The sequence below is a fragment of the Eptesicus fuscus genome, chromosome 10 (genome assembly GCF_027574615.1).
Source record: "Eptesicus fuscus isolate TK198812 chromosome 10, DD_ASM_mEF_20220401, whole genome shotgun sequence".
NCBI classification, from domain to species: domain Eukaryota; kingdom Metazoa; phylum Chordata; class Mammalia; order Chiroptera; family Vespertilionidae; genus Eptesicus; species Eptesicus fuscus.
This window is the reverse complement of record NC_072482.1, coordinates 23876853-23900577: the sequence shown is the minus strand read 5'-3', so window position 1 is coordinate 23900577 and position 23725 is coordinate 23876853. Positions and strand designations below refer to the sequence as shown.

The following is a 23725-nucleotide window of genomic DNA, read 5'->3' as shown; positions in this document are numbered from 1 at the left end:
TTGAGAATAACTCTTTGAATGAATGTTGAAGTATGTTTTATCTAAATTTTAAAAAAATGTAAATGTCTGAGTATCTACAGGAGTGACTAAATTTATAACTAACATCTACATTTTTTTTGGTCTCCCAAAATATGGCATTTGGCATTGTAATGACTGAAAATATAATACCTTTTCTTTAACCTTACAAAGCAAATGTTGGCTAATTATCTGTATAAATTTATTAATAAAGTCCCACCAGGTATAATCATAGATCTGTTTGATTCTTTCCAATTACAAATGACTTCATTGGCATAGTAAAACCAGACCACCATCAACCAACTTTATAAGTGACATTGTGGATTTTAAGTTTAGAAAATCTGTGCCTATCATATTGATCATTTTTGTTGGTGTTGTTTTGAAGAAATCTTTTATAACCTGGTCATTGTAAGATCACTGATAAATATTAAAATATACTTACTTGAGTCCTCCTCTTCTTTGTCCATTTCTTTGTAATTGAAGAGGCTTTATTGAACCCTGAAATGACAAGAGGAATAAGTGCAATTGAACATAAGAAATAATGTGTGATTAAGTCTCCAAATGGGTAACATATCCTCTGAGTAAATATGTCCTTTAGTCATATGAGGACCAGAGGCATTTTTGTATTAAAAACCTTTGATATCTAAGAGGTACTCATATGATATTCTTGAATAGTTCAAATGCATTCTCCATTTTCAAAGCATGGAAAATACAGAATTAACAAAACAGTGTTGTTCAAGACAAAGCATATTTATTTTAATACTGGTTTCATGACCCATATAATCTGCCATTTGAGCAGATGAAATGATAATGTTTTACATTCACTCTACTTTCAATGACTGTGGAAACATCCGTATTTTTTATGTAATCCATAGTGCACACTTTGGTAACTAGATCATTTCATTCTAAAGATCTTTTTCTTGTGTTTTATCTTTTAATAAATATATTCAAAGTGCTTGAGTGTGGTTACCACTTCGAACACTAGGCCAATGTATGATGCCTCTGAGAATTAACATCAGAAAATGATTTATGTTCTGGATGTGTTTAAGGGATGTTAAAACCGAGGGGGGATAGCTGAGAAAGAGCACTTGAAAATATTCTTTTTGTTTACATTAATGTTCATTTTTATTTTTGGTAATGAGGTAAGCACCTAATTAGTTAATCAATTGCCAGTAGTTCTAGGTACTGAAATGATTTGTAATATACTTTTTTTTGGTAATTTTGAATACTGAACAGGAGTGTTCCATTGTTTGAAATAGACATGCCTTGTTACGTCATAGTTATCTGTTTATACTCTGTTTTAATTTCAGTTCTTTAAAAGATTATGGCTTTGAAATGCTTTTGGCATGGATAAATGCTTTGTCGGTTGTGTAAAAAACTAAGGTGTGTTGTTAACTAAAGAGACTAATATTTATAAATATATTCCAGAAGTCATGTGCTATTCTAATGGTTCACCATTAATTTAATCTGATGAAAAATATCATCACAGGATATTAGAATGTAAATTACTTTTCATTTTATTAACACTTAGGGACTAGGCTTTTTCAATGAAAATCTCTTTCTTGCTAATAAAGTATGAAGAGTAATTTGATAAACTAATATTAAAATTAAATCAGGGCCAAGGAGTCCTGTGATGATTTCTTGGTTCTAAAAACTATGAATAATTTTTTTGTGTGATAAAATTTTCTTCTGTCTACGTAAAAAAGAAAGCACTTAATTGATGGACTAGGTAAAACAAAGAATTTCTGAAAATATATTTTAAAAATTCAATGTTAATCATACAAAATGGGAAACCTCCACTAGAGAGCCTTAGAATTGTTGCAGAATCTTATTGAGATGCATAGTCAGGTGCTAATATTTGCTGAACAGTATAGAATGTACAACATTGCACCAGGTGGTTTCAGATGGAACACTTGCTCTTCAGTGAGGGAAAGAGAAAATTCACTCAAGATACATAAAAATCTTGTAGCAGTTTAAGACCATTTAAAATTCAGTTTTCTGGGCCCGGCCCCATCCTAATAAATCAGAACCAGGAGCTGAAGCCCAAGAAATAGTATTTAAAGAGTTATTTATTTGTTTGTTTATTTAAGAAAAGAGAGAGAGAGAGAAAGAGAGAGAGAGAGAGAGAGAGAGAGAGAGGTAAAGAGACAATGATTTGTAGTTCCACTTATTTATACATTCATTAGTTGGTTCTTGTATATGCCCTGACCAGGGATGGAACCCCCGACCTTGACATATGGGAAAGATGCTCTAACCAAATGAGTGACCTGGCCAGGGCCCAAGAAATGGTATTTTTTAAAAATATATTTCTTTATTGATTTCAGAGAGGAAGGGAGAGAGAGATAGAAACACAAGTGATGAGAGAGAATCATTGATCGGCTGCCTCCTGCATGCTCCAGACTGGGGATTGAGCCCGCAACCTGGGCATGTGCCCTGACTGGGAATCGAACCATAACCTCCTGGTTCGTAGGTCAACCCTCAACCACTGAGCCATGCTGGTGAGGCGAAATGGTATTTTTAATAAGTGCTTTATGTGAATCTGATGTAAAGTTTGACAGCTAGTGATATAGAGGCTATGGAACAGGTTGCTCAAAACAGAGGAATATGAAAGTAGAAAGATGGTACCCAACCGAGGAAAACAATTTTAGTGAAAAATTAAAGGGAAAATGGAATTGTGACCTTATCATTTTAGGCTGTATGCGTTTTAATAGCTTCTTCTGCCTAAATAAGCTTCAGTATTGTCATGAATGATAATGTGAAATTATATTTCCAAAGGGGTTTAGTTCGCTTGTATATTTAAAATACTTTATTATTTTTGACACAATCACAGAAACAAATCTATCTTGTAAGACAAAGATACATACTAATATTCTACTAGTAGATGCAATTGAATAAGACTAAACTTGTTTATGAAAGAGGTAAATCCTCACAAAGATAGAAATTTGATCATTTAAATTTATTCTATTTTCAATTTTACATGAAATTTTTAGGTGATTAATTTTCCTAGAAGTTTAAAAATTTGAGTGCTATAAATTATAGTATCCTATATAATAAAGGGTAATATGCAAATTGACCCTAACAGCGGAATGACTGGTCACTATGATGTGCACTGACCACCAGGGGGCAGACACTCAACACAGAAGCTGCCCCCTGGTGGTCAGTGCACTCCCACAGGGGAAGCTCTGCTCAGCCACAAGCTGGGCTGATGGCTGCCAGTGCAGCTGCTGTGGTGGGAGCCTCTCCCACCTCCTCCACAGTGCTAAGGATGTCCAACTGTGACTTAGGCCCGATACCCGTGGGGAGTGGACCTAAGCCATCAGGCAGACATACCCTGAGGTCTCCCGGGCTGCCAGAGGGATGTCTGACTGACAGCTTAGGCCTGATCTCCCAGGGAGTGGGCCTAAGCTGGCAGGTGGACATCCCCTGAGGGCTCCCGGACTGCAAGAGGTCACAGACTGGGCTGAGGGATCTCCTCCCGAGTGCACAAATTTTTGTGCACCGGGCCTCTAGTTTAATAATAAAACAATTTTTAATTCTAGATATGCTGTATTAGCATTTTTATTTTAGAAAAGTTAATTTCTGTTACTGTGGAGAAGTGGGGAAATGCTCCCTGGTTAGACTAATCATGTTCAATGCCAAAATTCTAGCTCTTTTGTCAAAAGAGTTAGAAACACAGCATTGTCCTTCCCTCAGAGATACTGGTGTCCTGTCTAAGTTTATCCTTAGCAACATGTAAAAAATTATCTACAGGAATAATCTACCAAGTCATGAATACTGAGCCAGTGAATTATTATCTGAAGTCACAATGATGAGTCATGTTAAGATTCTTCCAGAATTGATCTTTGCATTCTCATGTTTTAGCTTTTTTTCTTTAATCCAGTGATAGCCACCTTTTTATTTTGGCCAACCAATGTTTAACAGTGGTTTCTTTAATGATATAAACGTAAAGAAAAAAAGTCTTATATTATTTTTCTGAGAATTTTTTGAAATGAAAAAACTTCATGGACCAAATTTTTATTGAACATTTTAATTATGTTTTATTATTATTTATATTTATTCTACTCATTGTTTATATTTCTCATTACACATTTATATTATTTAATTCTTTTAAATAGGCAAAATATATAGAACGTATGTGATTAAATTTAAAGTCTGTTAGCCAAATCCCATTCCCACTCTGAGATAATAGCTGCTATTCATTCAATGAGATCCTTTTCAAACTTTTTCTTTTCATATTCAAATACATAATTAATACATATAGATATTTTTACAATAAATAATTATGTCCATTGAAACTTTACCTTTATAATATTATGGATGTTTTACCAGATCAGGTTATAAGAGAGAATATAGAATCTATTTATAACATGGATGTATTCCATTTAATCTCTCCTATTGAAGTTACTTATATTCACACATACTTATGAACTATTTTTCAGAAAGGATGTATTACTGTAAGTGAAATTACTACTTCAAAGCCCTATGTTTTATCCCAAATTTTAAATAGAAATGTCTAGTGTTTCACCAAGTCTGGTGTTTATTAATTCGTTTCCCACGGATTCAGATCCAGTTTTACCAAGTTCTAGTCCTGGGTTATTAAAAGGTTTAAATAAATAATGCATGGTAAGTTTTATAAAATGTATCTTTAGTATCTTTTGAAGTGATTTTGTATTGTTTTTCCTCTATTAATATAGTAATTTACATAAACATAACACATTATATGGGTATATTTCTTAATGTCGAACACTCATTGCATCCTGAAACAAGCCCTACTTAGTCATGCTCAACTTGTTCTATGCCCTGATATATTTGATTCCCTAACATAATAGTGAAGTCACTTGCATTTGTAGTAATGATATAGATCAGTTTGTAGATTTCTTTTTTTAGGAATTATTCTTGACTGGTTTTGTTATTAGGCTTACTTGAATTTAGATGATCTCCATCTTTTTAATGCCCTGGGGAAGTTTAAGTAACATAGAAACTATCTGGTCCTGGGATAATAAGTATATTTCTGAGGTAGACAAAATAATGACTCCCCCAACCCAAGAAAGATGCCTACATCCTAATCCCCAGAACCTGGGAATATGTTAATTTTCATGGTAAAGAGGTTTTACAGATAGGATTGAGGTTAATGACCTTGAGATTATTGTGGATTATCTGGATGGGCCCAATCTAATAAAAAAATAAATATGAAAGAAGATGGGTAAAAATATTCAACTGGAAAAGGATCTGATTTGCCACTGCTGGTGTTAAAGATAAAGGAAGGGATCATGAGCCAAGGAATGTGATTTCATCTGGAAACTGGGAATGGTCCTCAGTTTACAGCCAGCAAGAAAATGGAAACCTGGGTCCTACAATAGCAAGGAATTCAATTTTCCCAATAACCTGAATGAGTAGGAAAAGGATTCTCCCCTAGAAAGGAGTCAGCTCCTTGCCAACTCCTTGAATTTAACTCAGTGAAACCCATGCTGGACTTCTGCCTATAGGACTGTGAATAAATAAAATTTATTGTGTTAAGTCACTAAGTGTGTGGTAATTTGTCATAGGTCAAGAGAAAGCTAATACAATTCCCTTTAATTTTTTCTTTTAGTAAATGTTTATTAGTGTATCATCTCATTATTTTCAATAGAAAAAAAATTGGGATATACTAGTACATTATATGAACACTAGCTTTCCCGTTGCAGGAAAATTCCTGCAATGGGATTTCCTGCTGCACTCTACCCCGCCTCCGTTCCTCCCTTGCCGCCCGCCTCGCCTTCTCCTCCAGCCCGCCCGCGTTTCCCTTCGCCCCCGGCCCCGCCTCCGCCCCGCCCTTGCCGCCCGCCTCGCCTTCTCCTCCAGCCCGCCCGCGTTTCCCTTCGCCCCCGGCCCCGCCTCCGCCCCGCCCTTGTCCCCCGCCCCGCCTTCTCCTCCAGCCCGCCTTCATTTCCCTTCGCCCCCGGCCCCGCCTCCGCCCCGCCCTTGCCGCTCGCCTTCTCCTCCAGCCCACCTTCGTTTCCCTTCGCCCACGGCCCTGACTTCGCTCCTCCCTTCTCCTCCCCCCGCCCCCCTGGCTTGCTTGCTTCTTCAAAGCTTTACTCCCCTTTGCAGCTCTTGGCTTCTTTCGACACTGTCTTGATATGCAAATTAGCCGCCATCTTTGTTGGGGCAATTTGCATACTCGTCCTGATTGGTTGGTGGGCGTGGCTTGGCTGGTGGGCGTGGCTTAGGTGTAGCGAAGGTGCGGTCAATTTGCATATTTGTCTATTATTAGATTAGATAACAAAACTCACAATGGGCTGAGTTACACAATAAGTACAATAATTTAGCTGTAAAATTATTTATGTAATATTTCAAAAATGAGGTTATCAATAAAAGATACTTAGGAAGTTATAGATATAATTTTCAAATAGTTATTTGCTTTTTATCATATAAATGAATAAGATTAAAATTAATTCATTTTTTTCAAATTGCCTTCAACCTTTGATTTGATGTTTTAAAATATTTTTATTTGTTGACATATATTACTTTTTTAAAATTTAAAAATCTGTGTTGTTAAAAGTATTGCATATGTCCCCATTTTCCACCATTGACCCTTTCTTAATATATTTTATTGATTTTTTACAGAAAGGAAGGGAGAGGGATAGAGAGTCAGAAACATCGATGAGAGAGAAACATCGATCAGCTGCCTCCTGCACACCCCCTACTGGGGATGTGCCCGCAACCAAGGTACACGCCCTTGACCAGAATCCAACCTGGGACCTTTCAGTCCACAGGCCGACACTCTATCCACTGTGTCGGCCATTGACCCTTTCTTGCCCGTACCCCTGCCCCCTGCCCCAGGGCTTCACCAACCTATTGTCCACGGGTTATGCATATGCATACAAGTTCTTTGGTTAATCTCTTCCCACTTACCCACCCACTCAGGCCTTCCCTCTTGAGATTTGACAGTCTCTTCCATGCTTCTCTATCTCTGGATCTATTTTGTTCAAGTTTATTTTGTTCATTAGATTCCACATATGAATGAGATCATGTGATATTTGTCTTTCTCTGACTGGCTTATTTCACTTAGCATAATACTGTCCAGCTCCCTCTATGCTGTCCCAAAGGGTAAGAGATCCTTCTTTTTGACTACTGTATAGTATTCAATTGTGAAATGTACCACAGGTTTTTATCCTCTCATTTAGTGATGGCCTCTTGGGCTGTTTCCAGATCTTAGCTATTGTAAATTGTGCTGCTGTGAACATAGGGTTGCATACATTCTTTGTGATTGGTGTTTCGGGTTTCTTAGCATATATCCCTAGAAGTGAGATCACTGGGTCAAATGACAGTTCCATATTTAACTTTTTGAGGAAATTCCATACTGTTTTCCATATGGCTGCACCAGTCTGCATTTGTATTACTTTTTAAAAATATTTATTATAATTTTCAGATTTCTCTGGAAAATGGTATACAGCTTACTGAGTCAGCTATAAAGGTCTTTGAAAAATCCATGTCCCATTTTCTCCTGAATGAGAAGTTCACCACAGTTTGTCTTGAGTTATACAGTGACATTCCAATTGCCCAAAATAATATGAGCTGCACTTTTTAGGTTTTCAGAGGATCAGAGCTTAATTTAGAACAACTCTGGTATTACTTTGGAACTTTTCTTTGAAATGGAATTGGTTTTCAGGTTTACATATGTGTATGTGTATATGTTCCTTTTAACTCACTAATGTGTTTCACATGCATGGTTTCACTTGCTGTTGTCCAGGGGTGGGTTATTTTTCTGTAGTTGAGGGGAGGGGTCAGGGCGGTTCTATGACGTTCCTGTGATGTGGCAGTGCAGACAGTTCTCAGGTATTTCATTCTGGTCCTCCTCCACCTCCTCTGGGTTTTCAGGTATGTAATTTTAATTTAATAAATATTTCCTTTTTAAATCTTGTCCTAAAAAATAATACATTTGCAAATCACGTAGCATATCTTCTCAGCCTTAAAACTATATAAATGCCTTGAGATTAGGGTGAGAAATGCCAGTAACATGAAGCAACTTTGCAAAGGGCTCTCCGATAGCTGTTCCTTTCTGTGGCATCTCTTGTCTCTTTATGTAACTTATTATGACAGATGGGTGACATTATCTGTTGTACGTAAGTATGAGGAGCCCACAAGTATTTACCAAAGAATATTCTATTGAAATTATTTGGGTAATTTGGATCCAATCTCATGTGGGTCTTGGTTTGTAGGATAGGGAGAAAAAATTCATCCATTGTTACTTAGATTGCTGTTTCTCCCCTTAAAGATCAAACGGAGTAGTAAAACTGTATTAAAGTATTAAAGAGGGTAGTAAAACCAGTAATTTCCATATTAAGAGTTCATTGCAAGTACTTGTATATTGGTTTCTTTAAGATCTGGCAGCTATGACTGTGACTTCTCTTCAGAGTTATCTTATCACAGAACAATCTTTTGTACATCATTCATAATGATCTGTCAGTTTGGAATTTAAAAACACTGGATTGAAAAATGTTGTGGAGTTCACCTGTAAATATATTTGAAACTTTTGGTCATATTTTTCTGGGGGGAAAAGTGTGTTGAAATATAAATGTTTTTAATAGTGATGAAATAGAAATGTATTTATAGTTCTACTTTAAAAAAAAAGAGAAGTCACTGTAGTATTTTTCTATATAATCAGAGTCAGCCAAACATGAAAAGGCAAAGGTAATGAATGAGGGCAATGCCAGCATGTTGCCGCCCCCTAGTGGGAAGCCGTAGATTGCCAGAGTCATCTTGGAAACAATGGCAACTTTTGGAAATGAGCATAGAAAATAGCAAGGTGGAAAGACAAAACAGACTTCCTCAAAATAGAGAAAAAAGACAAATTTTGAGATACTGAAAAGAATGGACTCATTTATTTTGTAACTTTAAAAGTTCAGGGGGGGAGCTGTGAAAAGACAGTCATGAAAATCCAATCATTATCATGCCAGCATTGAACTAAGCACTTGTGAAAGTTCATTGATATGATGTACCAACTCCATGAATTAGGTTCTGTTATTTCCCCCACGTGTGATATAGTGATACTGAGATTTCACAGTTTAAATAACTGGCCTGGAGTCAGTTAGCCACTTCATAATGGACTGGCTGACTCCAGAGTCTAAATTTTTAACTGTTTCATACTACTTCTGTGTTCTTTTTAAATAATCATTGCAATCTTTGTAACTAATAATAATAATACTTTCAACAAGAGTTCTTCTTTCATTGACTCTCTGGGAATAAATAAATAACTTCTTTATATAAAAAAGAAGACATAATATGCTTCTAATATTTTGAAAGCTGTGTAATATTAAGTATCTTCACCACTACATAGAAACGTTGAAAAATTGATTTTAAAATATCATTAATGGGTTGCATCTGTTTTCAGTACATTGAAAATGTTGCATAACTTAAAAGCATATTTGATTCAAGATGCTCTAATTTCAGGGGTGAGATAAATGTATTCATTATATGTGGGGAAGTATAAAGTGATATTTTGTCTTTTCCAAGTAATATACCATGGATACATCTTCTTCATTATAAAGTGGTCTCTAGGAAATAGGGACCAAACATTTTATTCTAAATTCCTATTTTTAATGACTGTTTGTTACACAGCAATGGTTTAATGGTTACAGAGAAGCTTCTAGAACATTTATTTTTATACCCACATTTTTCACCACAACATTATACAGGAATTTCTAGCTGACTCTCTCCTCTTCCTCAAAACCCAGATTGAAATCACATAAGTGGAAGAAATAGCTCTCTTTACTCTTACCAAATAGAAGACTTGTTTCTGTCTTTACTTGTACATTTCACAGTTGTCTGAACCCAGACCACACAGGTGAAAGAGAAATATAAAGATTTAGCTTGGAAAAACATTTGCTCTATAAAGTAGTTGTTACTAAATACTTTTGGATCAACAAACTGGTAACTTTCAAATGGTTTTGAATGATATTTCTGCTAATTAAAATTGGCAAAGTTTAGTCTGTTTCAATAAATGCATTGGGAGCCCAGGAAAATATTATCTAGGAGAATTTTATTAACTAATAAAGCTCTGAATGATTTCAGCTCTTTTGGTTAACCTCTCTCTCAATAGTCTTTTACTCCATGCACACTCATGATATTATATTAGTTTGGCCAAAAATTGTTTTTATAAATTAATTTTACATTTTGTTTTTAATATTACATAGTTTTATATATTTTTGCTTGTTACTTACAAAATAAGTATTTAATAATTCTTGGTATAAGTGGAATAGAGGATATAACTTCTTTTCACATCTATGAAGTGTATTTTAATGTTCACTAATTTTAGAAGAAACACAATAGTTGAAAAATAACCTTTTTTTTCCAACCTGAAATTCTCCCCAAATATTTGCAATATCTGATATGTTGAGATAATGTAAGATTTGTGGCTATGTCCTAAGGTAAACCAAGCTCAGTCTTAGAGTTACTCAGATAGAAGGGTGTCACATCAAATCCAGGGGGTGAATGCGGGGTTCTCAAGGATTTCTGGGAGGTGGAAGCCAGCTTGCTACTCAGGAATGCCTGGGCATAACTCTGTTTCCCCCCAAAGTGAAGGTGAAGACTTGCTGAATCCCGATTTGGCTTTAGAAACAAGACTAGAGTCAGGATATCTGTAACTATTTCCTATTATTATTATAAATTATGAAGGGCATAGAGACTTGAGTAGTGATGAAGCCCTAAATAATAAAGGACTACTCTGTGCAGCAAAATTCAGCTTTTCAGGTTTGCTTGTGTCATGGGCAATTACATGACCCCATTAGGGATTCTTGGGGCCAAGGGACTGTTGCACAACTGTATCAGCATAGAATAATGTGTGGCCATCTTGATACAATTTTATAAGGAGATTTTATTTAAATTCAGAACTTGATCTAAACTGATTGTGTGTGTGTGTGTGTGTGTGTGTGTGTGTGTGTGTGTGTGTTTGAGTGAGATTTGGTTGCAGATGCCATCATTTTATTTATTTATTTTTATTTTTTATTTTTTTAGATCTTATATGAATATCTATTTCTCTCTGATTAAATCACACTTGCATCAGCATTCCTAAAATTTAAAAAGATGTAGTGGAGAATGGGCATGGTGTCAGGTCTTCATTGTTAAGCGAATGAAACACCCAGGTCTCTGGTGCACTTGAAGGGAAGAGGGGTGCTCTTACCCAGCATTGATGGGCATGGATTTTCAAATTGAATGGAAGTGTGCCCCGGCCAGCGGGGTCTTCTAACGGGGGTACCAAGGCGGCGCACCTAAGAGAATGAGAGACAGACAAGGGACGCAGAAGAATGGAGGCAAGACAAAAGGGATTCTGATCAAGCCTCCAGATGCCATCATTTTAAATGGGGCCTTTATTCTGAACAATATTGATCTTGATTTCTTTGAGAATATAAATTTTCTGTATATGAGGATACAGTTTATATTATTCCATGTTCATTATACTTAAAACTCAGTTTAATTTGCTTTATGTTTTAGAGTGTTTATAGAATGTCCTGTGTTCATGTTTTATAATGTTACATTGAAATTTAATATTATTTTATATTATATCTAGTTAGTACATTTATAAAGGCTTGTGTTTTCAAGTAGACTTCAAACACCTGTAGATAGCCATTGCTTACATGCATTTTTAAAAAATATATTTTATTGATTTTTTACAGAGAGGAAGGGAGAGGGATAGAGAGTTAGAAAAATCGATGAGAGAGAAACATCGATCAGCTGCCTCCTGCACACGCCCTACTGGGGATGTGCTCACAACCAAGGTACATGCCCTTGACCAGAATCGAACCTGGGACCCTTGAGTCCGTAGGCTGACACTCTATCCACTGAGCCAAACCGATTAGGGCTCTTACATGCATTTTTTTCTCTGTAAAGGGCGTAGACCCCTGGCAAACTGAATTGAGCCAAGTAGAATAAAATTGAATTGCAATTTATAATTCAAGTGGATTTTAAAACTAGAACTATATGCTCCTGTCCTGTACTAAACAGAATCTATGTGATAAAAGCCTAAGAGACCATTACAGTGGAACGACTGGTCGCTATGATGCGCACTGACCACCAGGGGTAGACGCTCAATGCAGGAGCTGCCCCCTGGTAGTCAGTACGCTCCCACAGGGGGAGTGGCCGCTCAGCCAGAGCCGGGCTCATGGCTGGCGAGCACAGCGGTGGTGCCAGGAGCCTCTCCAGCCTCCACGGCAGTGCTAAGGAGCAGAGGGCTGAGCGGTAAGGAGCGAGCAGGCGGGCGGTAAGGAGCGAGGGATCCTGGATTGCGAGAGGGATGTCTGACTGCCAGCTTAGGCCCGATCCCCAGGGAGGATTGGGCCTAAGCCGGCAGGTGGATATCCCCTGAGGGGTCCCAGACTGCAAGAAGGTGCAGGCCAGGCTGAAGGACCCACCTTGCTCCCCTCCCCCCAGTGCATGAATTTTGTGCGCTGGGCCTCTAGTTGTATTAATAAAATCAAGATGTTAGAGGCAAAATTATGGCAGACTGTCCCTGTAATAGAAGATATTTGATTTCACTGATAGTGGCATCTCTACCACTTGCCCTGATTTACTGAGGAGAGCACTGCTTATTCTTTGTAAGCCCTAATGATGCAGAGGGCTTTCAAAGAAATACTGATGGGGCCCAATTTCTTTCTCTTTCACATTCTCTTTTCTGCCAGATTGTGAGCGCACACACACACACACACACACACACACACACACACTTTAATTATCCCATATCTTAAGTGTCATCAAGAAAGGAGCTAAGAAAAACAATAAAAAAAATGAAAATTGATTAGTGTGATTAGCACCATCACTGTTTGGGTGAGAAATGATTATTTTGATAAATGTATTGAAAGACTGAGTAGAATTACTTTCTTATTAATAAATGTACTAATATTATTCTCAAATTTATAAAATTAACATTAATTTCCTCTGACTCTTGCTAGAGGACTTGTACGTTCAGGTTGAGCCATGTGAAAGACCTCTCTGTTTTCCTGTCTCTCCACAAGCTGTGGCCTGCATATTCTTTATGATTTTATTAGCAAGGGAATCATTAGGAGAAAGATTATATTTTACACAAGGAGTTAGGTTTCTGGGTATTTCAAGGCTCAGTTCGGAGGAAATTATTTAGTTTCATCAGTTTTTAATTATAGTTGTGATATTGTGAGGGCCTTTGGGACTGTTACGTTGAATCTGAACTCTGACAATTTTTATTTGCATTATTCCTGATAAGTAACACAGGAATGTGTTTAGATGAAATGTCCTTATTTTATCACTTATGTTGGTCTGAGGGAAGAACCAAGGTTAATATCCTCAGAGATTTTTGAAAGCCTTTATTTTAAACTTTTAGTATCAGTAGATGTTCATATAGTATCAACTGTCATAAATTTCCTGTTTTCCAAATTGGATTATTATAAGTGGAAGTGTTATAATGTAAATGGATATATTTGAAATTATGCATTATTTATAAGTTAAAAATCCAATTATGACCTATTCTCTAATGATACAGTCAACAAAAATTTTATTTAAAAATTTATTTTATTTCTTTTTAGGGAATCCCAGGATTTCCTGGAAACCAAGGCTTAATGGGACAAAAGGTGAGTAATGATGAAAGTTGAAAGATTTGGGCCTGGGTTAGCTTATTGAAAGGGCAATGTGTCTTCACCAAGAATACTTTTTTACTACATTCATGGCAAGTCAAGTGTTCAAATACAATATAATTTCAGAAGCTATTATTTTACAAATTAGTTTTTATTGTTATTTTATCCAGATAATATTAATTTGCATTTACATACTTGCTTTCTATTTTACTAGGTTACTTTTCTATCTTGTGCTCTTAGTAGTAATTTTACTACTTCCTGAACTATACCTTTAGAAGTTCTTTTAGTATAGATAGCTTGATAATAAATGTTCAGTTTTTATTTAACTAAAAATATCTTTATTTTACTCTTGTATTTGAGACATAATTTTGTACAACATACAATTCAAGATTGATGATTATTTTCTCTTAACACATTGAGAAATTTCTTCTATTGTCTCCTGGCTTCTGTTGTTACTGTGAAATATCTGCTTTGATTCTGATGACCATTGATTTGTGTCTGTCCCTTTCTTTGGGATTCTTTTAAGTTATTCTCTTGTTTTTAGTGTTGTTGAAACTCACTGTGGTGTATCTAGATAAAAATTTCTCTTTATTCATCCTGACGGGAATTCAATTTGCTTCCTGGCTCTGTGGGATCATTTCTATTAACTCTATACAACATCAACCATTACCTCCATATTACTACTATTTTATTCTCTCTGTTGCATCTTTCTGGAATTCTTGTGAGATATATTTATCCCTTCTAATTTTGTCCTCTATATCCCTAAATATTTTTTTTATTTTCATATTCTTTATTCTGTCTTACATTCTGGTTAAACTTTTTGGATATATTTATTTTCCAGTGTACTTATTTTTCCTTTACTGTGTCTAACCTATTTAAATTAATTGGGGTTTTTTTTTTGTTGTTGTTGTTTTTAAATCCTCACCTGAGGATATCTTTTCCATTGATTTTTTTAGAGAGAGTGGAAGGGAGGTAGAGTTGGAATGGGGGAGGTAGGAGGAGAGAGATCAATGTGAGAGAGATACATGGATTGGTTGCCCCCTGCACCAGCCCCAGCTGGTCCCCCCATATGTGCCCTTGACCAGGATTCGGATCCAAGACCCTTAGGTGTGCAGGCCAACACTCCAACTGCTGAGCCACACTGGCCAGGGCAAGTTCTAATTTTTAATAATATCTTTTTATTTGTAATAAATTTTCTTATTCTGTTTTCAGTCCTACTAGTCCTCCTGGTTTTATTTTTTAATTTGTAAATATTTCATATACAGTTTTAAATTCTGCTTCTATAGTTTGTGGATATTCCTGTTGAGTCTCTGTCTGTGGCTTGCTGCCTCTTTCTTTCTTGTTGATTGTGAGCTCATTGCTTATCTTAGTTGGTGGGAGTCCTGTCAGCTTAATTGGAGATGGAGGGCTGCCTCCTATTGGTAGCATGGACACCATTTCAACCCTCTTTGAAAGTTCTGCCTCTATAAATGGCTGGTCCAGCAGTTAGTTTCATGAACTCAGCATGTACTCTCAGACAACCCCAATCCTCTGACTCCTGCACAGCTCCAAATCCTCATAATCATAGCCTCAACCCAGAGTATATTTTATTAAAATGAGGGATCTTTGAAGACCTCCCCTACTTCTTATAAGACCGGCATTTTCTCACAGAGGATGCTCTTTCTGTTTTTTGTTTTTGTTTGTTTTTGTTCTGGATTCAGAGAATCCCTTGGAGCACCCAATGAGCCACACTCCCGGAAGTTTAAATCTGAATGCTGTTATTCCGTATTCAGTTTTTTTTTTTTTTTATTAGTATGTTTTTACTATCATAGATCTTAAACCCTGATAAGTAAAAAAAAAATTTTTCTTTATTATTCCCCCCTGTTGTCTCACCTTTTTGTGAACTGCTAGGTCTTCTTTGAAAGACTGGCAAGTGTCATACCTGATTTCCTAATGAAAATATTTGACTTTGTAAATCCACAGACCCCAGGCCCACGTCTTTAAGGTGTTCAATTCCTGCGTTTCCAGCCTTGCCTTGCTCCTTTCTTTTGTAGTACAAGAAGGGAAAACAGACCACACTGGGCTGATTGGTATTGAATTTTCACTCTGTAGTGCTTGGGTTGGAAATTTCTGGAAATGAGTTGATAATTTCCAATTTTAAATTTGATCTGTATTTGATTTTTAGGGAGAAATTGGGCCTCCAGGACCATTAGGAAAAAAAGGAGCTCCGGGGATACCTGTATGTTAATGTCATTATTATCAGGTGTTTGAAATATTGTTACTGTGTACCAGGAGTTTGTATTCTGGAGTTCACAAAACTGGATGGGGTGCAGCAATAAGATACTTGGGGTTCATCAATTCCATGTATTTGTATGAAAGAGATAATGTTTATGTCCATTTTTCTAGAAAAGTCTAGATTTCTTCAGGTTCTCAAAAATTTGACCACCCAAATAAAGATCAGAGACCTTACTATAGATAAACCAGAAAATAAATTTCTAATATTTCATTATTTGTGCTATTAACCAGTATATTTTACATTTTATAATAGCAATCACATCCTAAATTGACATCAAAGCATAGTATTGATGACATGGTATTTTTAATATGGCCATATTGAGGTTATAGTATTTTCTGATGATATTAATTGAATTTTTATTTTGCTCATCACATTTCCTTTGCCATATTTAAGAGAAAGAAGATATTTTTAGTATACATGATGGTATTTAAAGTACAACAAAAACTAAATCAGGTCCTTTTGCTAGAGTGGTTATCATTGTCTTATTATGAATTATATGTTTAGCTAAATATATGGCCATTTTGTAACTTGAAGAGAGATTATTATATTCAAAGAATTTATTAGATTGCAACTCTTTCAAAATATTGTTCAAGAAAATAGAAATTGTAAGTAATGTTGATCAAGGTAACATCTATGCAGAAACCTAATTCTTCACCCTCATGATAAAAGGAAGAATGAGTATAGAAAAAAATAAACTTTTCCTTACATCTGTTTTTTACCAGCCATTCAGTAACTTGTGCTATTGTAGATTCTTTGAGCAAAAATTTACAAGGACTCTGCTAGCTTTCACTCTATCTTGTATAGGTTGCTTAATTATTTTATTATGATGTGTAAGGAAATTTTCCAAATAAGTGGGTCAATTGTTATGAGAATATGTGGCTTGGAAATGAATTTAAATTTTTAAAATGTTTTTCTCTATATTTCTCTTGAATTCCCACTTAAAAATGTAGGGTTTGATGGGAAGCGATGGCTCACCAGGTCAGCCTGGAACTCCAGGATCTAAGGTAAATATAGGACAATCAATAAGATTGAGAACTTTGTGTCAAATGACCATTTATGTACTTCAGTAAAAGTTTTAACTACATTGATTTTATTTTGAATGTGGTTTTAGTTCTAGGAACAATCACTTGTAGGAATAAAATCTTAGGCAAAAACTATGCATATAGAACAGACTAAAGTAAAGCAGGTCTGGTTTAAGCTGGGAAGGTTCTAGACTCCCTCACTACTCAGCTCCCTCCTCCCTTATTGGCATCTTAGAGGGCACTGAGGAACACATAGAGTTCTATGAAGTTTAGTGCCAAACCCACTGACCTAAAGCATTAATGGTCACCAGTTTTCTAGTCCTCTCTCTGGTATTTTTATTTAGTGGAATGTATATGGAATTTTTATTCATGAAATGTGAAATGCCTTGTAGTGAGTTTTATTAGGTATTTCTTCCCTAAGGTCTATGGGTAAGATAGCATATTATCTTTACTTTCCAAATTTAAAAAAGTAAGGCAAGCTTGATGAATATATTTAGGATGTCAGGTTAGGTATTCTCATGGTAGAAATGAAATTCTTGTAATACCACGCTATGACCATTTGCTAGTGTATAGAATCCTGTGCTGAGAAAACTATTTTTTGTTGTTGTTACTTTTTTTTTTAGAGGATGGAACTAAAGATGTCCTGGCTAGAGTCAGGAAGCTATTCTCAACTATTTAATGAGTATATTCTAGGAAAATCTTTCAAAAGGAAGTTATATAATTGCTGTTTTGGAGGTATTTAACTAGACTTTTTTTTTCCCCAGGGGAATAGAACCTGGCATACTAAATGAGTAGATGACCTAATGTACTTTGAGTTTCTGAAGCATTAAAAAAAGAGAGAATAAAATATCATGGGAACCTAGTGATTAGGGAAAAAGTAGCTGCCCTTTCACCAGTGTGGACCCATGTGGATTCTTGGAGTATTGTGGGTCCAAGCAGCAGTAGGTGTGCAGAGTTGCTGTAAAACCTTTGAGTGACTCGGCTTCCCAAGTAGAGGTTCTCCATACCTTTTCAAGGTCATTTTTTAAAGAAGATGTGGAGTAGTTGTATGCTCTTTAAGTATCTGAGATACAACGACTCTCCTATCATACTCTGGATTCTCTAAATTTTGAGAATACAATCTAAGATTTTATCAGATTTTTATTTTTTATTGTTGATACTACTACAGATATCCCCCATTCATCAGCTTTTTAAAATTAGCCACTTCACATTATTGGCTCCTCCTTAGCTGGAGGTCAATTAAATCTGCTGGCTTTTTCCTAAAAGATATTTGTGGCATTTGTTGATTTCGCTGATTTGGCTGGGGAGGCAAGTGGTTGTTTCCAATATCACACAGTTTGTTATTTTTACATGAATTACTATAAAGTTTAATTTCCCTCATCTTGAACTTGAGCAATAATTTTGTTAAAAATAGACTCAGGATGTTAAAATTATACATATCGATGTAATATTTTCAACGAAACATTTTAAGTTTTTTTCACGCAGTTTATTAATTAGCTCAAGTTTTGGAAACCTTTTCTGCAAAGGGCCAGATACTAGTACTTTAGTCTTTGAGGACCACATAGTCTTTGTTGCAACTACTCAACTCTTCTATTTTATGGCAAAAACACCCATGGGCAAACACAAACCATGTGGGATACGCCAGTGTTCCCCTAAAACTTCATTTACAGAAACATGCTTTGGTGCTCGCTTCGGCAGCACAATCACTAAAATTGGAACGATACAGAGAAGATTAGCATGGCCTCTGCCCAAGGATGACACGCAAATCCGTGAAGCGTTCCATATTAAAAACAAACAAACAAACAAACAAAACACACACACAAAAAAACGAACATGCTTTGGGCTAGGTTTAACCCACGGGTCACAGTTTACTGACCTCTCTATTAGCTTATTTCTGCCAGTTTTGTCAAGTATATGTATGTGGACTATGCCTTCAGTATCATTGGCTAGAGTGGGACAAAAAGCTATCTTAGAAGGGCAGGGGTGAGGTTGAAACTCTGTGGGAGATCTCCAGAACACTTCTAATTTAGATTACAATACCTCTTTTTTAAATAGCTGTTTAACCATTAGAAGTCTACTTTACCACACTACATTCCAGTTTTCAAAGACATTACTTGACTGATATTAGGACATATTAACATAATCAAGCCATGTAACTTTTGGCAAGGCTTCTGACATCCTTGATTTCCAGCTTAATCACTTGTAACATTAGAAATGTTAAGGAGCTATTGTTCTATGGCTCAACACTGCTGTTATGTGCTACATGCTTTAATTAAATCCATATCTCAGGTTCACATGTTTCTCAACATGAGCACTTTTCCAAAGCTGAACATGAAGCTGGTTCCCTTATGAGTGAATCCAACTTGTCTATGGATGATCATCACCTGCTCCTTTCAGGTGTCACACGGACCTGTTTAATTAGGGCTTTTGCCAGATGCTGACTGGGTTGTGATTTCAGGTATTATTGTGTATTTGCAAACCAGAACAACCGTTGACAATTTCTCCTTATTAGCCAGCAGGCCTTTTCTCTCTTTTATATCTAATCATCTTGTCCCGTCTTACATTCTTTGCTGTCAGTTCAGTCTTGCTTGCCAAGTTTCTGTTAGAAAGGACTGTGCTGGAATCTTGAAAAAGAGCACAAACTAAACATTTTCTGATCTGTATTTCTTCAAAAAAGCCACTGTACATTGGAAGCTAGGTTTCTTTCCTTCAGGTGCATCCTGAAGGTGAGCCATAGTGAGAAAGGAAAACAGCAAAGGAAAGATCTTCAACCTAGAGGATGCTGTGAAAATATGTGGCTGCAGTCTGTGCGGTGTGGAGACCTAAATATTTTAATCTCTCCCCTTATACTTGGACCTGCTTGTATAAAACACACATACTTTTAGAGAGCTTTTATAAATGTGAGAACTCACTTTCTTGCGTAAAAGAGTTTTTCTTCATAAGTAGGCTCAATGTATAGAGTCCATGTTTCAAACAAGTGGAAAGTTGAAAATATAGAAATTATTTTATTTTGTTCATTCTCACTCTTGTGGGTAGTGATATTCCTCCATTGAGTTTTAGAAAGAGTGGAAGAGAGGAGGAGAGAGAGAGAGAGATCGATGTGAGAGAGACACATCGATTGGTTGCCTCCTGCATGATCCTCTACCAGGGCCAGGCATTGAGCCTGCAACAAAATATGTGCCCTTGACCAGAATTGAATCCAGGACCCTTAAGTCTGCAGGCTGATGCTTTATCCACTGAGCAAAACTGGCTAGGGCTAAAAATTATTTTAAATATATTTCTATAAATGTCCATATCAGATAAATTATGACTCATTTTTTTTTTAATTCAAATGTTTTGATGCATTGACAGGGAAATAAAGGTGAACCTGGACTTCAAGGGATGCCTGGGGTTTCTGGGCTCAAGGTAACTGTGATTTGATGCACTTGGAAATATTTTCAAAGAATTGTAAGTTGCTCTCTTTATTTGATAATATTAACATTTATATCTCTTAAGAAAAGTTATCTGAAATTAGGATTTCCTTTGTCACAAAATTAAGGTACATGAAAGGAAATGACCAACATGGACCAATTAACTTCTGTTTTTTGGACACTTTCTCATAGTTTGGGTAATAAATGCATGAAATGTGCTTTGACTTGATTTTTCTGGAAATGGTTAAAGTCGTGTGCTAATATGAACCTTCTTTCTGGTCTAGAGAATATCACTCTCTCACATGGGTGGAAACAAGAGTGGGTGGCTCCCATAAGTTGTGCTGTTCCTTTGTTTGCTGATGGATGGGACTTTATTTTCAGAGTGGGGACCCAGGGCCGCCATTACCAGTTTCCCTCAAACCATGCTTATGTTTATTTCGTGAGCTTTTCAGTTCCCTTCAGCTTTTAAAAATCTAGTGTAATATTGAGCAGCTTAGGAGCAGGCCCAATGAGCAAAGAGAATAAAACTTAGTTTCTACAGAAGAGTTTTAGGATAGAGTTTTGGACTGATGGTTAAACACAAAACAAAACACTGAAAACCATGAAACATTCAGGATCGTGTCCTATCTCTTAGAGTTTTAACCCAAAGATTGTTGACACATCTTCACTCAATGCTTTCTGAGAACCTCCTTATTTAACAGTTTTAAGATACTGGGTCCAGTTTCATGGTGTGAGGCCTCAGGGACCAGAGTAGAGGCAGCAGCAGCAGCAGCAGCAGCAGCACAGACACACCAGCAGGTGCTGGGACTCTGCCTCCCGGTCTTGCTGGCAGGCAGGGTCCTCACTGTTCTGCCTCTGGACTCTGGAGCAGATGCAACGGAGCCTCATGGATGAAAAGGATCGGATCATCGCAGTCGTCTACAATGACACTCGCTGGGGCAGGGCCAACAGAGCCAGGCTCCCGCAGGAGTGACAGCAGAGGCAGCAGCTGCTGCCACCACCTGAGCCTCCCCCACTGGGGGTCGTGCCCCAGCACCAGTCCCTGAGCCTCTCGCTTGGATGGAGCCTGCTGTGTGTTCCCTCTCCAGACTCCCCAGCACTCCAAACCCCTAAACACGTGCAATAAAGTGGTTCTCAGCACTCAAAAAAAGAAAGAGAATAACCCCTATGAGATGATGAAGAGTAGACAATTTGAGTTAAGATAACTCAGGGATATTATTTTTTTAAATATATTTTATTGATTTCTTACAGAGAGGAAGAGAGAGGGATAGAGAGCTAGAAACATCGATGAGAGAGAAACATCAACCAGCTGCCTCCTGCACACCCCCCACTGGGGATGTGCCCGCAACCAAGGTACATGCCCTTGACCGGAATCGAACCTGGGACCTTTCAGTCCGCAGGCCGACGCTCTATCCATCCACTGAGCCAAACCGGTTTCGGCTCAGGGATATTCTTTATTCTGAAACAGCTCAAGAATTTGCTTCTAAGAAAATAATATTCCATATGTATAAAGAAAAACTACAAATGTGTACCCAATTTAACTACAGAGATGTTCACCTCAATATTGTTTATAAAAAATTTTTGAAAAAATGTTTAACACTATGGGAGTTTTAGTCAATAAAATATGGTAAATCAATAGAGTTGAATACTGTTCTGTGATTTAAAGATTATGTTTTAAAAAACATAATGGCATATAAAGAAATTCATAATATCAATATGTGTTGAAGTAAAAGATGAAAATTATGCATACATAGCACCTATTAAGTAACTAAGTTATGTATGTGTGTTTGTGAAGGGTAGAGAGAAAATAGATAACAAAATAAAAATAGTGGGTAATGAGATTTTCAATACTTTTTATTCTACTTACCAGTTTTGAAACAATAAGGTAAATTTTTTAAAGTAGCAATATGAGAAAAAGCAGTTTTAAGGAGGAAGAAAAAGTAGTTAGTAAATGGAAAAAAAGATACCTATGTTTATTATTTTCACTACTTTATTATTTACTTTATGAATGTTATGAAATATAATAAAGTACCAAATATTCATAAAATTTTATGGTATGCTATCAGAAATTCTTAACTATAGAAAAACATAGAAGAGGTTTTATTGGGAGTCCGGTAAACTTGTTCTTCTTTATTATTCCTATAGCAATAACTCTAAATGTCAACCATTTTTTTTTAGCAGCAATTTAAAATTTGAGGTATGTGTAGAAATAAAAATAGCGGTATTTTTCATAAACACTAGGTCTGTGATCTTCCTGTAATTTCTGTGTTACTTAGGGAGAGCCCGGAGCAGTGGGCCCCGCGGGAGAACCAGGATACCTGGGTTTACCTGGAATCCAAGGGGAAAAGGTGAGCATGGTTTAGGAGATACAGTTCACTTTTCATGAGCTGCTAACATGAAAGTTTTCCTTGGGTGAAAATTGGATAGTAGGACTGGTTATACTTTTAGTGATAAGCTGACCTGTATACTGTGTTTGAGCTCATGCTCATAGCTGTGGTGTCTTGCATGTCCCTATGTGGGTATTATCTTCTAGATGAGGACCTGGGAAGAGGCTTTCAGATCAGAAAATATGAACATACAATTAAATACTATTCTGTAAATTTAGACTGTTTGGCAGTCAATCCAGGTGAGTCAAGAATGTTTCAGGAAAAGTATTCAACGTCAGGCACGCTTACCAAAATATGAATCGCTCTTTCTGAAACTGGGGCAAAAGTCTGAAAGGATAAAGATTACAATCAGATGTGTGACCATAAAGTTCCTATCTATTAACAATTCTACTACAGAGAATGAATTCTATTAAATTCATTTAAGGAGTTTAAAATACAAGTCGTATATGCTCATATAAAATTCTCTCTCTCCTTCTCTTTCAAGGAACCCTGAGCTGTATCATTTGTTTGAAGGTTTTAAGCAACAAGTGACTGCCCATTTGTCAAAAAAGTCTATGCCACTATAAATATATGCATTTCAGGTTAAAAGTCGATATACTGGCTTTTATTCTGGAAAGGATACAAGCTCTTAGGTTTTCCTCTTCATATCTTTTGCTGTTTCTGTTTTTCTGCCATTTTGTTTTTCTATCCCTCATGTATGCCCAGTATAATCCTTGACCTTTTGGTTCTGATGAGCAGTAGGCAGCACTTGCTGACATAGGAATGACCTTCATCGCAGAATTAAGTGTTAGATCCTTAGTGAATATTAAGTAAATCTACTGTGAATACATAGTTAGATTTAGAGCATTTCCTTGTTCAGAAATTTGCCATATAAAAGAAAAGCTGCATTCTGCTTGCTGTAAACACAAAAACTGTATTTTGTTTGCTGATAACATGGTGCGGTGAAAAGAAATTTGGAAACTGTCCAAGTTCAACTTTGGGAGAGCGGTCACTCTTCCTGATCTGTGGGTTCATTGTCAATATGCACAAGGACCTT

General features: G+C 36.5%; 1 protein-coding gene and 1 non-coding gene across 3 annotated transcripts in view; both read left to right on the top strand.

The window, feature by feature from the left end:
• The window catches only part of COL21A1 (collagen type XXI alpha 1 chain), a 116832-nt gene that overhangs the window by 79172 nt on the left and 13935 nt on the right, over window positions 1-23725 (top strand). For both annotated transcript variants that reach the window (XM_054721961.1, XM_054721962.1), the window contains 5 exons: window positions 13548-13592; window positions 15760-15813; window positions 16821-16874; window positions 20244-20297; window positions 22579-22650. In XM_054721961.1, the coding sequence (XP_054577936.1) occupies window positions 13548-13592; window positions 15760-15813; window positions 16821-16874; window positions 20244-20297; window positions 22579-22650 (279 nt within the window). The remainder of the gene's footprint in view (window positions 1-13547; window positions 13593-15759; window positions 15814-16820; window positions 16875-20243; window positions 20298-22578; window positions 22651-23725) is intronic.
• On the top strand, window positions 18575-18681 carry LOC114231230 (U6 spliceosomal RNA). The gene has a single exon (XR_003617195.2). It is a non-coding gene; the product is annotated as a U6 spliceosomal RNA (small nuclear RNA).